The sequence below is a fragment of the Pleurodeles waltl genome, chromosome 6, assembly GCF_031143425.1.
Source record: "Pleurodeles waltl isolate 20211129_DDA chromosome 6, aPleWal1.hap1.20221129, whole genome shotgun sequence".
Taxonomy (NCBI): Eukaryota; Metazoa; Chordata; class Amphibia; order Caudata; family Salamandridae; genus Pleurodeles; species Pleurodeles waltl.
In genome coordinates this window covers 763,374,493-763,391,324 of record NC_090445.1, presented here as the reverse complement: position 1 = coordinate 763,391,324, position 16,832 = coordinate 763,374,493, and the positions used below count along the sequence as shown (strand labels likewise).

General features: G+C 40.3%; 1 protein-coding gene across 1 annotated transcript in view; it reads right to left on the bottom strand.

Moving 5' to 3' along the window:
• The window catches only part of LOC138301697 (guanylate cyclase 2G-like), a 378,147-nt gene that overhangs the window by 93,753 nt on the left and 267,562 nt on the right, over window positions 1-16,832 (bottom strand). The window contains exon 15 of the mRNA XM_069242214.1: window positions 6,009-6,177. Coding sequence (XP_069098315.1) covers window positions 6,009-6,177 — 169 coding nt within the window. The remainder of the gene's footprint in view (window positions 1-6,008; window positions 6,178-16,832) is intronic.

The following is a 16,832-nucleotide window of genomic DNA, read 5'->3' as shown; positions in this document are numbered from 1 at the left end:
TTTCAATGTTTAGATTTCTCAATATCCACTTCATATTTTTCTGCAAGTTCTTATAATTTCTGATGTGCCAATCCTGTTCTGTGTGTGACATCTTTACATATGAAATGAAACTCATCTTCATTGTATGAGTCAATTCTATTTATTTCAAGTGTTCCCTCAACCATTTCATTTAATTCTAATTTTAATCTTTCTAGGTTCACTGTTTTTTCCCCTTGAGTAACTGTTTTCATTGCTGATGCTCCACTCACTTTCTCCAACCATTCTGGTAACCGTTGAGCTGTCAAACCTTGTAAAGAAACATTAGTATTCACATTAGGCACGCATTGTGGAGTATTACATGGCAGACCCATTACTCTCTCAGGTGTCATCAAAATTGAATTTGGATTTGGATTTAGTGTCTCCAAATTTTGTGAAATCCTGGAATAAGTTAAATCCATAAGAGGACCTGTTTTGTCAAAAGTATGATTTATTGGAGACAATATCATTGAGTTTCCCCATTTCTGCATTTGAATGAAAAAGATTCTGCATGTTGCTCTCATTATTACTCTGAGCATACAATAGAACAACTGGACCAATTGTATCAGAAACTGTTAATGCTTCTGGGCTTCTTGAAAAGTTCTGATTTCTCGAGTAAATTACTCCAGAACTTTGACCTGTAAGTACTGAGGAACTCAATTTCGATATTGTTACTGGAGTATACCTTGGCATTGTCTGGGCTTGACTAATAACTTGCACAGGAGTCATTGAATTAGTTGCTGACTCCACTTGGGCCATTACTAGTTTCTGAAATATCTGTGGTGCCACTGGTACTGTAATACTAGGTGCAGAACTAAGAACACGAATTGTAGAATAAACTACAGACTGAGCTATAGCCTGGATCACAGGGGTCTGAGTTAATGTATTAGTAGGAACATTAGTTGCGACCTGTACTTGACTCTGTGTTACCACAACTGGACGTGGTGCACTTGGACTAATACTAGTACCTGGACTTGCCTCTTGTGCTGCATATGGTGGGGGACGATTTCTCAATAATTATTTTATAAATTTATCATCATATGAATCATTATCATAAGTCTGTGATATTTTAGCTTCATCTGACTTCTACTCAATTTCTTCCAGATACTTATTCTTTTTCTTTGTCTTTGGTCTAACACTTTCTCTTGTGATATTGCAGGAAACATTCTAAAACACTTGCTTCTAGCAAGGTTTTCTCAGCTTTTCACATTCATCTCTCAAATTTTTATTTCTTTTGTTGTCTGGCTATTAACTCCCAGATAGCTAAAGCTTCAATTTGTGCTGGTCTCGGAGGGGGCTTTAATTCATAAAGTATTCTCAAATTTTCTAAAATTCTCATAATAAATCTCCTATGAGCAGGAAACGCTAAACACCCTTCCTTCTCTGTTATTTTGCTCCATTGTTTTAACCAATTACATGCCGAGGGACCTTTCTCTTTAATTACTATGTATGCGGTTGTACCTTCTGGTGGGACAATTTCTCCTATTGTGACTGGAATGAAAGCATCTCCTCTTATCACACTTTTTAACACTTTGAAACATTAAATTTTTACCTTTAATTGGATTCAAAACTACAAATTAAATTCAAAACAGGAAGTACTTCAATCCCCGAATCCTTTTCTCTTGCTACTCTCAACCAATAGCTGTTCACGGTTGTTCACCAATCCGTTCACGGCTCCTTTTCACCAACGACCAATCCCAACATGGACCCAGTGATGTCACACTCGCTCACACAGCGGCTGACAAAGCCACAAGGTTAAACTTTCAAACTCAATTCACACAAAAAACTAACTGCTAAATATTGCAAGCACTAAACAAGATCAACAAACCAACTTGTCTGCTTACTACAGGTAGGGCGCAAACACTTCGGAAGCCTTACAGAGTTTTCGACTGCTGCTTTTAGTTCTAACAGCTACTCATTCGGCCTTAGTTTTCTCTCATGCGCAAGTAAAATTCGACCTGGAAATTTCACCCTTGACTAATACCAGATCCTCCTTGTGCACTAGGGAACCCCCAAGTAACTGTTAAAATAACACTATCTTAACATGCACTCTAGGAATACTATTTGTCAACCACAACCAACTGACCAAACACAGCAAACAAGTTACAACAACAACCAAGTCTCTTCTACACTTGAACAATACTCCGGAGTCCTAGACAACGCAGGGTCCATACATCAACAATCATGAGGGTAATTTCTTAGCACAAAGCACCACAATCATTTGAAGTACGACGACTTCCCTTCACTCACCCTTTGGAGTACACAAACTACCTACTCAACTATGTTGGAGTACGCAAACTCCCTACTTCTCTCACACATCACAATTCACCTGAGATTTGCCAAAGCACTGCAAGAGCAAACCTTATTTAGAACTCACACAGTCACTGGAAACACTGGGAACATACCAAATCTCACCCAAACAAGCATTGGCAAAACCAAATTTCCAAAAATTAACCTTTTAACACACATTGGCAAAACCAAATCTCTCAAATCCAGGATGATTCTCTCCTATTGAGACGTAACCATCGGATGATTCACTCCTATTGAGACGTAACCATCCTCTGCTACCAAATTTTGTTTGTTTGTGTGACCTCCTATATTAGGCTAAGGTGACACATAATAGGGCAGAGACATCTACTACCATCAGAGGTCGACTCAAATCTGTTGAGGAGTGTGGGATCATTTGATCAAACAATATGAACCAATAATCATCAAATATACCATCAAATAATCAATATAGTCAATGTGGAGTCAGTAATTTAAACACAGCATGACCTCTGTGGCCATGAATCACCACACCAGTTTAGTAAAGTTTAACCATTAATTGCCCTCAAATTAACAATGCTAAAGTCACGTAAATGATGTATAAAACCAAATGATAGAAATACAGAAACAACAGAGGCTGTCCAAACCGTCTAAAGAATCTCAATCTTGTCAATGCATTTATCATTAAACACTCCAAAAGAACAACACATAATAACAACAGAATTAAGTGAATAATAGAAACAGTATAGATTTAGTTTGTGCAGTTGAATTAATCACAATCAAGTAATATACATTCAAAATCAAACATTAGATCAGGTATCACTCTAATTCGAAATGCATGTGTGGGCTTCAAGCAAAAATAAAAATAAGACAAAAATTAGTTTGAAAAACAGCTAACCAAAAATAATCGGTTGGATTTTCTAAAGGGAAAACCTACAAAGGAAAATAATTGCACATTGATTATACCTCTCCTAAATGAGTCAGCAACATACAGAACCTTCATCAGCAGAGCGCAGGAACATCAGGTCTTCAGTCAATATCAAGAACACGAAGAGGAAACAGTTCAGTAAAGTTTGGGCATAATGTATCTGAACTGTTTGAATCATAGACAAGAGCTGAGTAGTAGGTCTGAACAGAAACTAAACAGAATCAAATCTGACTCTAAATAGACCTGAACAACATCACCTAAAGCTTTGCTATATTAAAGTCTCAACAGTTACTAGCTACGTTTCTATTGGACAAGACTATGACGTGGGTTAGTACACATCCAATCAGGCTGTGTCTGCACCTCAGATGTAACTCTTCTCTAATCCTCTACACAGGATTGGTTCACGTTATCACTCCTTTCTTCTCTCCTGTCAGCAGTTTCTGTAGAATTAATATAAATAAATAAAACACAGCAGCAGAGAACACGACATTTAGGTAACATTGCTTTCAAAGACTAAAAGCTCATTGTTAAAGGTTGCAACTATTATTTCAAGGAAGTACAACAAGTGAAACAAAAGCACTAGATAGACATTTCCCCTGTGCAAGTGAGGCAGGATGTCTGATAAAACAATGTTTGCAAAATCAGCACAACATTTAAACATTGTGCTTCTGAAAAAATACTAAAACATGAGCTTTTTAACTAATGCTAAACACAAGAATAGAACATTTCTAATAATTTTAAACCATTAGTTTTGTAGTACATATTAATAATCTTCTTTTGTCAATACATGTAATTATGATTAAACAAAATACATTTCCGTTAGCATGTATTATTTCACATAGAACTTCATTGTGGCTGACACCATTGCAATCACTTTTAAAGCTGCATGTTTATTTTTCTAACACACGTTTTTCAGTTAGGGCTTTTAATGCGCGTTGTTACACATTATGTTTTAGTGACTCATTTTTATTAGTAATGTTTGCTCTCAAACATTTGCGCTGTATGCCATAGATATGGTGCATTCCTGCCCTTCCCCTTTAATGTAGTGCAGCACATCAACGTGGCTTGCTGCTCTGCGTTGCCCTGTGCCAATAGCCCATAAATATGGCCCCTATTTTCAATCTTGACTTGGCCTACCACATGCCTGCCCTATGACTTTCAGGAGATTAGGATGCAGCTTGATTCCTTGATTGCTTTGCTTGAGCCAACATAATAAAAATGACTCCTCCTTAGCCACACAAGCCACTACACTTGTTTTCCTGTCCTCAAATTCCACACACCTTTATATTGATGGCTCAAGCCTCAGTCACGAAGATATGAGTAAGTGTAGGCCAGAATGTATATGAGTTTGCTTGGGTGTATATTTACTGATTTCAGGAATTCAAACCTGCTCCAGTTGCAGCTTTCCAAACAGAATCCTGAATTATTATTTTTTTTATTCATTTTGTGGCATGCAATAGCACACATATGCAAAAAAGGCAATGAGCGGAAATGTGCCTGATACCTTTTCCCATCAGAACTGTAAATGAGCGTCTTCCAGGTGTAGCAGCCTATACTGACCTCGCCTTCTAAGAACCTTCACACTCGGACCATCACACTCCTCTATGGCATAGTGTCTCCTTCCTGGTTTTAGAGAGGAAAACTTCCATGCTTTGCTGTGTAATCAGCATGCTAGTGGTTTCACTGAGACATACACTTCACTGTTTGGGCACTCTCAGACAAACGGCACGTCCTGGGATGTCACTGGAGTCGTAGAGATATGAAGCCTTGTGTAGGAGCTCAGCTCTGGAAGCTCCAATGGCTAGTCCGCAGCCAGGAGGAATGAGCTTTCCAAGTTTTGTTGGGTGCCACACCATCATTTCAGAGAGGTCTTGAGCTTCCTTAAACTCTAATGCAACAGGACATCTGGCACAGAACTCAGCACATTTCAAAATTCTGGTAAGATATTCTAACAAGAACACTTAATCAGATCATATGAAGCAAGGACCCAAGCGGTCTTAAAATAAAGTCCTGTTAATGAAATCCCTCACTTTATTGTGCTATACTGCAGTCAAAAGACAGGTTGCCTGGCTATAGCCCCATAATACAAAAGGATTTTGTTTCTCATGATAACATGCATTAAGCACTTACAATTTCTTGAATAATTTATTGTTATTTCTTTGTTTATATAAGTTTGCGTTTTGCATGTGTGCCAGTTTTGCTTCTGTCCCTGTTGTTTCCTTTCCATTGTTCTCTCTCGCCCCTTTCTTGTATTTGCTCGAGATAGAGCTATTAGCGTTGTAAATTCCTAACTGGACTTTTCCTGCCACATAAATTGAAAATGTAAAGTAAAAAAGTTGACATAAGCGAGCTGATTCAAAGTGCCACGGCTGCCGTGAGCGCAAAGGAGAGACACAAAAAGAAAATTAAGTTTGCTCGCAGTCAAACGTATCGGCAGCATGCAATTATCCATGTAACAGGGTCAATGGCCAAGGCTGTAACAAAACTGCCCCAAGGAGGGACAAACGTAAATCATTTACCAATGATGATAAAGGATTTTTGAAAGGCAAGCCCACAAACGAGTTATAGTGATGGGCGTGCATTGGGCATGGTTAAAAGCCCACAGATAGATTACAACAAGTTAGAGCACTTGGGTGCTCGACATAAAAAGCATAGGGCTGATTGGCACAGAATGCTAAAGTATACAATTTTTCACTGGAGAATGCACTTTTACTGAGATAAACTTTTAACTGTAACTTCTCTTATACCTTCTCAATCCAAATGGTATTATTGCTTAGATGATCATGTCTCTCAGTCTTACCTGCATATTTTGTATTTTTAGTTATAATTGTTCGCGATACGGCTCCATATTTAAATTCCCATAAGCCAAATCCAGACAGTTTCACCTGCATTCGACTATCTATGAGGCAATTTGTAGGTTTTAGATTTCCGTGTGACTTTAAAGAGCTGTTGTGCAGGAACACCATTCCCTGCCAAAGAAAAGACACAAAAGAAGGCCTGTGTTACAGGAAAATAGCACAGAGGTTCCTATGCAATGTAACATGACTGCATTAAGAAAAGGCTACGGCTATACTACAGAAATGTCCAAAAAAAACATTCTGAGTGATAAAATCAAAACCAAAACTGGACATCAGCCTTGTTTGGTGATACCTGGATAAATAGATATTGAGAGCATATCACGGTTCCTAAGTGCAACCAGCCTGAACATTTGCCACTCCTGTAATACGTTATAATATATGTAATCTCCAATTTTTCCTCACACAAAGTGCAGGCATGTTCATTCTGTCCGTGATTTTGCTTCCATCCACGTGGTGGAAAGATGTTTTCTCTTCCCATGCCTAGAGTTCTAGAACCGTCTCTTTTCTGAAATGTCTTTGCCTTGCGGGCTGCACTTTTTTCTATTTTGTGATTTATTTTTATTTTTTAAAGAAAATTAATGTAAACACACTAAAAGGCTAAAAGAGGCAAAGCCCTAAAAACGTATACGTAGCAGGAGAATTCTACCACACAAAAGCATATTTAATGAAAAATGCTCCTGCATTTGTAAGAAACTTCAAGTGCTGGGGAAGACGTGTGAAGTTCACAAAATTCATAAGTTTATGAACTCACTGTTTTTTGTATTTGCATGGAGCACTGTTCTCGATTACACACTCTTGTACGTCTGTTGCCTTGTTCAATGTACTCCGTCCTGAATCTTGAAGGTGTGGTTGGAGTTTGTCCTTCATGCAAAAAGATTAAAACTGTGCCTGGGAGCCAGAATACTACTCAAGATAAATCAGACACTGAAGATAGGCCCTTGATTACACCCATTATATGCTAATTAAATTTGAGGTGCAATACTACTATATTCTAATTACACAAATTCTAGTTGCCCATGTTCAACCTGCATACCCTGTACTGTTTTTTGATAGGAGAACCTGGTGAGGGAACCTAGTTGCCATCTAGTGTGAAATTCTGATTTGCAGACCCTGGAACAAGGTCTGGCACTAAAGAGTATTCAAATCAGAACATCTGAGCTAGGTTCAAGGCACCCAACAAGAGTATTTCCGAGACAGGATCTCATAAAATCTGGACATCATCGGATTGACTCAACAAATGTTTGAGATTGTTGGAAAAGATATTGCCAGAAGGGAAGAGTCATTTGAGGTGTTCAGGTTTATGCTCCCAGTTGCTTTTTTTTTAGCCAATGAAAAATCTTGAATCACTTTCTAGTAGGGTAGGTGTTCAACAAATTTAACCCGCACAAGAATCCAAACTTGCTCTCATTACAAGCAGTGTGCGCATGTGTGTGTGAATTTGTGTGTGCATGCTCACAGTGGCGATATGCAACACTGCATGTTCCTTCTGCAAAGATGAGAGTGTAAGTGCCTGTGGCAAAAGCTAGTGGAGAGATAGACTGCCACTCTGCATTTCCCCTAGCACTGCCCAACCAGAATGTGTCAGGAATTGTAGCACAGAGAGCTAACGCTCAAGTGACTGTTTGGAAATAAAGACTTTGGGAATCATCTAGAGCTTGGCAGGTTGGGAGATCTCCTGTAAATCCATGGTTCTTTGCTTCTCACTTTCTCATAAATAGGTGAATGCTTTTTCATCCACAGGTCAAATATAAGATATGGAACCAGAATGCCACTGTCACCATATGGCCTGACATAAAAATTGCTTAATTAAATATAATCTAAACAAAACACCCTATCAGAGCTCACAGTACAAAATCGACATCGACATCGACAAAATCCAAATGGTCGATATTTTAGTGAACAATATTTAGGTCAAGGTAGACAACATTATTGTATAATGCATGGAAGCCAGTACAAAAACAGTCTTTAATTTACTGATAACTGTTGAGCTGTGACATCTTGAGTTGTCTGTATTAGGGAAATTACCTCTCTGCTCAACTGTAAAAATGGGTTAGAGTTGAACTGCAATTTAGCTGAGGTCTTGGTGTAGTTGCATGGCCTCATATCAAGCTGCATTTCTAAACTGATTAATAAAACATTTGCTTAGAGAATGAAATTGTGATTTTCCACTGTGCTGACCAAATGTGCCCATAGCTAAAAGTCTTTCTCATGAGAACCGCTTGCTAGAAGATGGTGTTCCTGTAAAATGTAACATTATAAGTGTAAAATGTGTAAGACTGGCTTTCTCAGGAGGAGAACAATGAAGACACTGACTGGAGTACAAGCTGCAACAACATTGTTATCTGACGAGCCGGATGATGAGGACATCACAAAAGGAACCAATCAGCGACACGCGAACCGAGTACTAGTAGAAATTATAGATTTGATATTTTAGCTTTATTGGACAAGGTGTGAACAAGCAATCCCTTGACCAATAGGGACTTGGGAAGTAGTTTTAGGGAATCTAACTTAGTCGGATTGCAACAAGAGGAAATGCGCCATCCTCCCCATTCTTCTCAAGGGTTTACCTCTGTTCTTTCAAACTGCTTAAAGACTTTGCCTTTTCTGAACTTTGATGCTGAATCCTGATGCCTTGCTGACTGAACTGATATCCTGATGACGAAGACTACCTTGGCTTGCCGATCCATTTGAGGAGAGGTATATTATTACTGATGGGTTTCTTAAGACTATTTGTTTCTTCTTTTCTAGGTACCAACCACACTATTTTGTTATAACCATAGTTGGATGTTTTCCAAATTTGTGTTTACTAAATTATTTTGCATGAAGCCCGACATGCTGATGCTAATCTGGTGTTAGATAAGGATCCTCATTAATGAAAGTCTGCTATAGGGAGTAATAGTCAATGTCTTTTCTTTGCCGAATCTAAATGGATGTGATATCTTTTGTACAACTGTTCTTGTTATTAATTTGCACTGTAACTTTAGAATGTGTAGTGGTCCAAGCTTTGATTAGATTACGTTATTGACTATCATTGATTATTGTTGTTATTGATTAGTTATTGACTATTGATCTACATGTACTGGAGTTATGGTGGGAACATCTTACATGCGAGTCAAAAGGTTCATCGACCTATTCGCGTCCCCTTGTAAGTTTACTTATTAAGGTCTGACGCGCCAACAGAGATGATAGCAGAGAGGACGGTTTGTCTCCTTAAGAGCCCATCACAGATGTTTGTTACAGGTTCGTCTCCTTAAAAGGTTCACAGATATAGCAAAAGCTTGATGGTCAAATGTTCACAGAGACAGTAGTAGAAAGGTATAAAGATCACCAGAGATGGTAGTAGCTTGATGATTTGGTCTTTGAGAGTTCATTATTACTGAGATTTGGATTTATTTTTCAATGATACAAATTGAAGAGAAATCTTTTCCCTAAGTCCTGAAATGACTTTCCCAGAATCTTGGAGCCTGCCAATGGTTGTTTGACTATGTTTTCAGCATTCTAGTGATAGGGTGAATGGAGTAATTGTTTTGCGCTTGCATTGCTTATGCAAATCGCAGGTGAATTGTGATGTTTGTGAGGGTTAAGGGAGTTTGCGTACTCCAAATGAAGTTGTAGAAGGAGTATGCGTACGCCACAGTGTGAGAGTAGGGAAGTCGGTGAACTTCACATGTATGTGGCGCTCTGTGTTAAAAAATTACCCACATGGTTGTTGATGTATGGACCCTGCGTGGTCTAAGACTACAAAGTGTATTGAAAAGTGTATGAGACACTTGGTTTTATGTTGTAATTTGTCTGGTTCAGTAGGTCGATCGGGCGTGGTCGACAAGTCAGAGTGTGAGTCAAAGTGAGTGAAAGAGAATTTCGACTGAGCTCTGGCGAGTCCTATGTGCACCAGAACAGATCCACTGATCAGTTGAGAGTAAACTTTGCAGGTTGAATTTTGCTTGCGAATCAGGGAAGCTGACAAAGAACGAGTAGCTGTAAGAGCGGGAAGAGCCATCAGTGAAAAATCTGTAAAGTTTCTGAAGCGAATGTGTTACCTTTCCTGTACTAAACCAGCAGATTTGGTTTTTGATTTGGGGTAATGCTCGCAATTTTTGCATTAATTTTGTGTGAATCACAGGTTAGGAGGATAAGCTGCGAGACTTTGTCAGCCGCAGTACATGTGAGTGTGACATAATTGGAGCCACGCTGGGATAGGTTGGTTAGTGAGAAGGTTTGCGCACTGATTGGCAGTTGTCCGTGAGGCGCAATTGGTTGAGAAGGTGGGTGAAAGAGAATTCTGGGATTAAAAGTCACTTCCTGAGTTGATTTTGAATAAATAAAGGTCGAAAAGATGACATATTTCAAGGCTTTAAAGAGTGCTTTAAGGGGAGATACGTACATTACAACGAGTATAGGCGAGGCTACACCGCCAGAAGGTACACCAGCTTACATCGTAATGGAAGAGAAGGGTGTCGCGCCATGTCTTTGGCTAAAGCAATGGTGCAAAGTGACACAAAAAGATGGAAGCTTAGCATTTCCTACAAATGGAACTTTCAACTTGAGGGTTTTAGAGCATTCAAGGATGGTGCTATATGAATCGAAGCCCCTTCCAAGACCAGCACAGTTTGAGGCATTAGCGATCTGGGAGCTAGTAGCCAGACAGCAACAGAAATTCGACAGGAGAATGAGAAAGGGAGAAAAGACATTAACAGAGGCAAGAGAGAATTTGGAGAAATTAGACTTTGCACAGAATTAATTTGTTTCCAGCGATTACACAGGACAATGAGAAGGAAGGAAGGAAAGGTACTAGAAAGAATAAACAGAAGCCCATCCGAAAGTAGGGAGGCTAGAAAGTCTTCAACAGTTCAGGAAGAATCAGATGATGATGAATCTATTTTACAGTTATTGAGAAATCATCCACCACCATATGCAGCACATGAGAGTGGTCCGAGCAGCAGTGCTGATCCTTCAGCTCCGACACATGTTAATGGGACAGTGAGTCTGGGGCAGGGTAATACTAGCCAGGCACAGAGTACGATGCAGGGTAATCTTAACGCACCTACTATTCCAGTAGTGCAAAATCAGGTGCAACCGCCACAGGTCCAGAGAATTTACCCTGATACAGCCATTATGGAAACGGCTACAAACTTGATGGTGCCTATGGAACAGGTTTTCCCGAGACTCATGTTGGTTCAGACAGAACCATCTCCACTTTTACTGCCCCAAGTGCAGCCACACGGTATGCCGTGCTTCACTCCAGCAACAGGGACACAGTCAGATATGTCTTCAATGATGAATCAGAACATGGGAGTTACTCTCCCACGGAACTTAAGTACCAGAAGAACCCCAGATGCCATATCTCTACCTATTACTGTTGGTCTGGCCGTACCTTTATTTGCACAGAAGAAACCCAGTGGATGTGAACAGGGTGTCAGGACAGGATGCAATGGAGGAGGACATAACGAAAACACTTGAGCAGTCTCTCCTGTGGGGCAGACCTTTAATGGATCAAAGTCTTTGATAGACCTTAGTCCATTTAGAGTATTTCCAGATACTATGATAAGGACAAACATTAGCCAGAGCTTGAAACTGCTGACAACGCAGACCCCAAATGCAGTTGCGCAGCAGGTGCCACTGGTACTGGCTAGCAACATCTCATTGCAAGGTTTGACTGTTCAGCAGTTGACTGAATGGTTAGTCAAACTGAATACCCCGCAGAGTGCTCCTAAGGGAGAGGAGTATTTGAACTATGCTAGGCTAAGCATGGAAGCGGGTGAGCTCATTGAGGGAACTATGGGTGTGAACAGGTTAGAATCCTACACAGTAGCAGAGTTGAGATATCTGTGCCCGAAGATTACAAGGGAAGTGAGCAATGTGCATCAGAAACTAGCAGATCTGGCAGAGAAGTACGGCATAGAAATAGAGAAATCGAAGCATCTGAAAAGAAGTTACAGATTAGATTTTGAGACTAAAGATTTTGAACACATGAGATCTGCTGGAATGAAGGCACACCTAAGGGAATTACTTCAAAGTGCCTCGACATGGGGAGCATTCAACAAATGGGAAGGCAGATGGGTAAAGAAAAGAGACAAAGGGAAAAGGGATTCTGTGGAGATGACTGCAAATGTGCAGCAAGGCCAAGATCCAGTGAAGATTTTACCAATGAGAGAGATTCCAGGAGGAAATTTTGTTCATGTCCCTTGGAGCAGAAGTGATATTCTATCATTTACAAATGATTATCCAAAATTGAGGGAGAAGCCAGTAGAGTGGTACCAGCAGACAGATGGGTTTGTAAAACTCGCAAAGTGCCTGTGGAATGATTTGAACACCTTATTAGAGATAGTGGTCCCAGCCGATCTGTGGATAGCGTGTAAGAGGAGTGTAGACTGGCCAACAAGAGAACCAGAGAGAGATAATATTACAGGGGCACCGTCTCCCGGGTTAATGAAATATTACAATAAGGTGATTGAATTTTTGAAAAGAGAATTTGACCAAGAATATTGATTGGCAGAGAACTGACAGGACATCTGAGGAAGTAAAGGAGTTGATACATGTGTATTAGGAGAGGTTGTTTAGGCGTTCAAGCATTACAGTGGTACAGAGACAATTGAGGCAAAGGACATGATTCATTTTGTGTTCAGATTTGTGGAAGGATTGAGACCTGAAATTAGCTAGATGATTAAGAGTCATTTGATTTGCTGGCAAGCAAAGCCGATTGATGAGGTGTTGCAGTATGCAAAATACTGTAGTGATGAAATTGAGTTGAAGCAGAGCAAGCTGAAAGTAAAAGCGATGGTGAAGCAGATTAAAGCTGCTCAGATAGGAATATAAGGGAATTTACCACAACAGCTACCACAGCAGCAGCAGGGAAACATGGTGTTTCAGCCCCAGATGAGAGGTAGAGGTCGCGGAGGTAATATGAATCACGGACCAGGGGTACTGGAGTGGTTCAGAATTATGTAAAAGGAATGAAGAAAGTGTTGCCTTGTCATGCGTGCAGAGCCGTCAGACATTGGAAACAGGAGTGTCCGATGTTGGTGCAGGAAGGAGTTGTTCAGCAAACGAATGATCTCAATTCATTCCAGAACATGAGAGGACCAAGAATGCGAGGTCCTAATCCTACTTTTCAAAATAATATGAATCAAGTGCAGAATTTTCAACTTATGCAGCAGGTGCAAATGCCATGTGTACAAATGACACAGTTGCAGCCAATGCAGCAGCAGGTTCCCATAGTGCCTAAACAGCAAATTCAAATACCTCAAGCCCCAATAGAACAGCAGCAAATTATGCTTTCTCAACTGGTCACAGGTCAGAAGCATAACCAAAGTAATAACACAGTACACCAATTCTCGTTACACAGTGAGAATGGAATAAATGATGAATGGGTGAGCGAAAGTTCAGATGAGGAGACATGTGTGCTTGCAGCCTCCTTAGAAGTAAATCAGAGAAGTTCCTATGTGAAGGGAAAAGTCATGGGTCACAGAGTTTAATTCCTGGTTGACACTGGAGCTACACGCTCTACAGTAAGATCAGTTGAAGTCCTGAATTTACCCCTTTCAAGTAAAACAATTCAGATTGTAGGGGTAGCGAATCAGTATTTGACTAACCCGATTACAAAACCAGTTCAGGTTAAAATTGGCAACTACCAGGGATTGCACAAATTCGTAGTCTGTGATTCAAGTCCAGTAGCCCTACTGGGAAGAGACTTACTGTGTAAAACAAGGTGCTCGATTACTTGTTCAAATGATGGAATTGAGATTCAGACGAATAGCGATGATGAAGATGACCAAGCCCCAGAGACAGAATGTGAGACAATAAATGAGGAATACCCTCTGATTTTTTCCCAGTATTCACGGTGAAGGAGCTTCATCCTGACTTGCAGGGAACGGTTAAAGAGAAGGTGTGGGATCTGACAGGAAAAGAGATAGGTCTGATAAAGGGACTTGAGCCAGTTACAGTTACTGTAAAGCCGGATGCTATTTTTCCTCAAATTCCCCAGTACCACATGCCACAAAATGTCCTTATGAAGGTCGCCCAAATAATTGCAGACTTTACAAAACAAGGAGTTTTGAAGGAAGTATTGAGCAGCATATGTAATTCACCGATAATGGGTTTGAAAAAAGCCCTGTGGGAAAGTTTAAATTGTAGAGGATCTGAGAAAAGTAAATGACATTGTGATCAAATGTTGTCCCGTGGTGCCAAATCCAGCTGTGATAATGTTTCAGATTCCATGTGATGCTGAGTGGTTCACTGTCATTGTCGCAAGCCTTCTTTTCTGTGCCTCTTCATCAGGACAGCCAATTTCTCTTTTGTTTCAAATTTTTGGACCAAGTTTACTGTTGGTGTCGAATTCCTCAAGGGTTTTCAGAGTCACCTTCCATATTCAATCAGACTTTGAAAAAACCTTGGAGTCATTGGAATTGCCTTTCAAGTCGACCTTGGTATAGTACATTGATGACTTGCTGATTGCGTCCAAAACAAGGAACGATTGTAAGTATGAACAATTGCTTTGCTGAACCATTTGGGAAAGAATGGTCATAAAGTGTCCCGCTTAAAATGCAATGCTGTTAGAAAGAAGTGAAATACTTAGATCATCAGATTGAGAAAGGATCGAGAAAGATATCCAGAGACACGGTTACTACCATATTGCAGATGAATCCCCCAACCACACAGAGAGATGTCAGGATGTTTCTCGGGATGGTAGGCTATTGTCGCCAATGGATTCCCAATTTTTCAGTCATTTCAAGACCACTGCAGAAGCTGACTCATAAGGAAGTCACTGATCCCATAGTGTTAGACCAGGTTGGAATGATAGTGTTCACTGAATTGAGAGTCTGTGCAAAGCTCCAGTTTTAGGTATGCCTGATTACACAAAACCTGTCACATTGTTTTGTCATGACCGTGATGCATGTTCTTTGTCTGTCTTGACGCAGGTCCATGGAGGTGTAAACCTCCCAGTAGCATATTTTTCAGCTACTTTGGACCCAGTTGCAGCAGCCTTACCAGGTTGTTTGCACGCAGGTGCAGCGGTTGGACAAAGCCTTTCACAGTGTGAGGGCACTGTGAATGGATATCCCTTGACTATAATGGTCCCTCACACTACTGAGATCCTACTTACAAAGACGAAAAACCAATATTGGACAGGTGCAAGACTGACCAGATATGAAACAAGTATTCTAGGGTCACCAAATGTGTAATTGAAAAGATGTACAGTGCTGAACCCGGCAACCTTACTTCCAAATGAAAATGTTGAAAATGAAAAATTAGAAGACGTTGAGCATGATTGTCTTGAAGTAACTAACTTGTGCACAATACATTAGAGACACTCAATTGGAAGAGAATGACCAAATTATCTTTGTTGATGGTTCTTGTCTAAGAGACAATACAGGGACACTGAGAGCAGGATATGCCGTGTGCACAATAACTGGTATCTTGGAAGCTTCTTGACTTTGAGAAATGTATTCTGCCCAAGTAGCGGAACTGGTAGCCCTTACTAGAGCGTGCTGTGTTTCTGCTCAACTGAAAGTTACCATCTATACGGATAGCCAATATGGACTTCGAATAGTCCATGATTTTGGCCAGTTGTGGTCACAGAGAGGTTTCATGACCTCTTCTGATTCACCAGTGAGAAATGGTGAGAGAATTAGAGAACTGTTGAATGCTATTCAAATGCCTAAAAAGATTGCCGTGGTGAAATTCAGTGCACATCTGAAGTTTAAGGACTTCATGTCAATGGGAAATGGATATGCGGATTAAGTCGTATATCGTTCAAAGATAAGTGGGAACTATTACCAGAAGAAGATGAAACAGGTTCAAGTTTTGAATTGAAAGTAATTGATACGTTGGAGGAATTAAAAATGTTGCAGAATATTGTTGACGGGAGGAGAAACGTTCATGGAGCAAAATGAAATGTGTACAGCGACAAGATGAATTGTGGGTTTCAGGAGAGGGTCAATTAGTTTTGCCTAATAGTCTGTTGTCTCAAATGGCTAGGTATTATCATGGTCAAGCACATGTTGGGAGGGATCCTATGATTCGTTTGTTCAAGCACGATTAGTTCAACCCAAGATTTAGACAGGTTGCTGACGCAGTTTGCCATCATTGCGTCATTTGCCAACAAATGAACGCTGGGAAAGGGACAGTGGTTAATTTAAGCCACATCAGAAAAGCAGGAGATCCATTCAGTAGAAAGCAGATGGATTTTATTGAGATGCCTGTGTGTGGAGGTTTGAGATATGTGTTGGTGATTGTTTTGGATACTGGATTTACGCTTAACCTACACGAAGAAATGAGAGTCTCACAGCAGAGAAACGACTACTTAGGGAACTGATACCATGTATCAGGTTTCCGATCTCTTTAGAATCAGATAGGGGAAGTCACTTCAACAATGAAGTAATTAAATTACTGTGTGCAGCATTGAACATTGAGCAGGAGTTGCATTGTAGTTACCACCCTGAAGCCTCAGGACTAGTGGAACAAATGAACGGTACCTTGAAGTCAAGAGTTGCAAAAATGTGTCCGTCCATGAATTTGAAATGGCCAGACGCACTGCCTTTATTTCTGATGACAATGAGAAACACACCAGACAAGAAGACAGGATTGTCGCAGCATGAGGTCCTTATGGGTCGAGCCATGAGGTTGCCAGCGGTGCCTGCAAATGCACTTGTCAACATTACAGATGATATGGTGTTGGACTACTGCAAAGGTCTGGCTGATGTGGTTCGCTCTTTCTCTCAGCAGGTTGAAGCCACCACACTGCCACTGATCCATGACCCATGGCA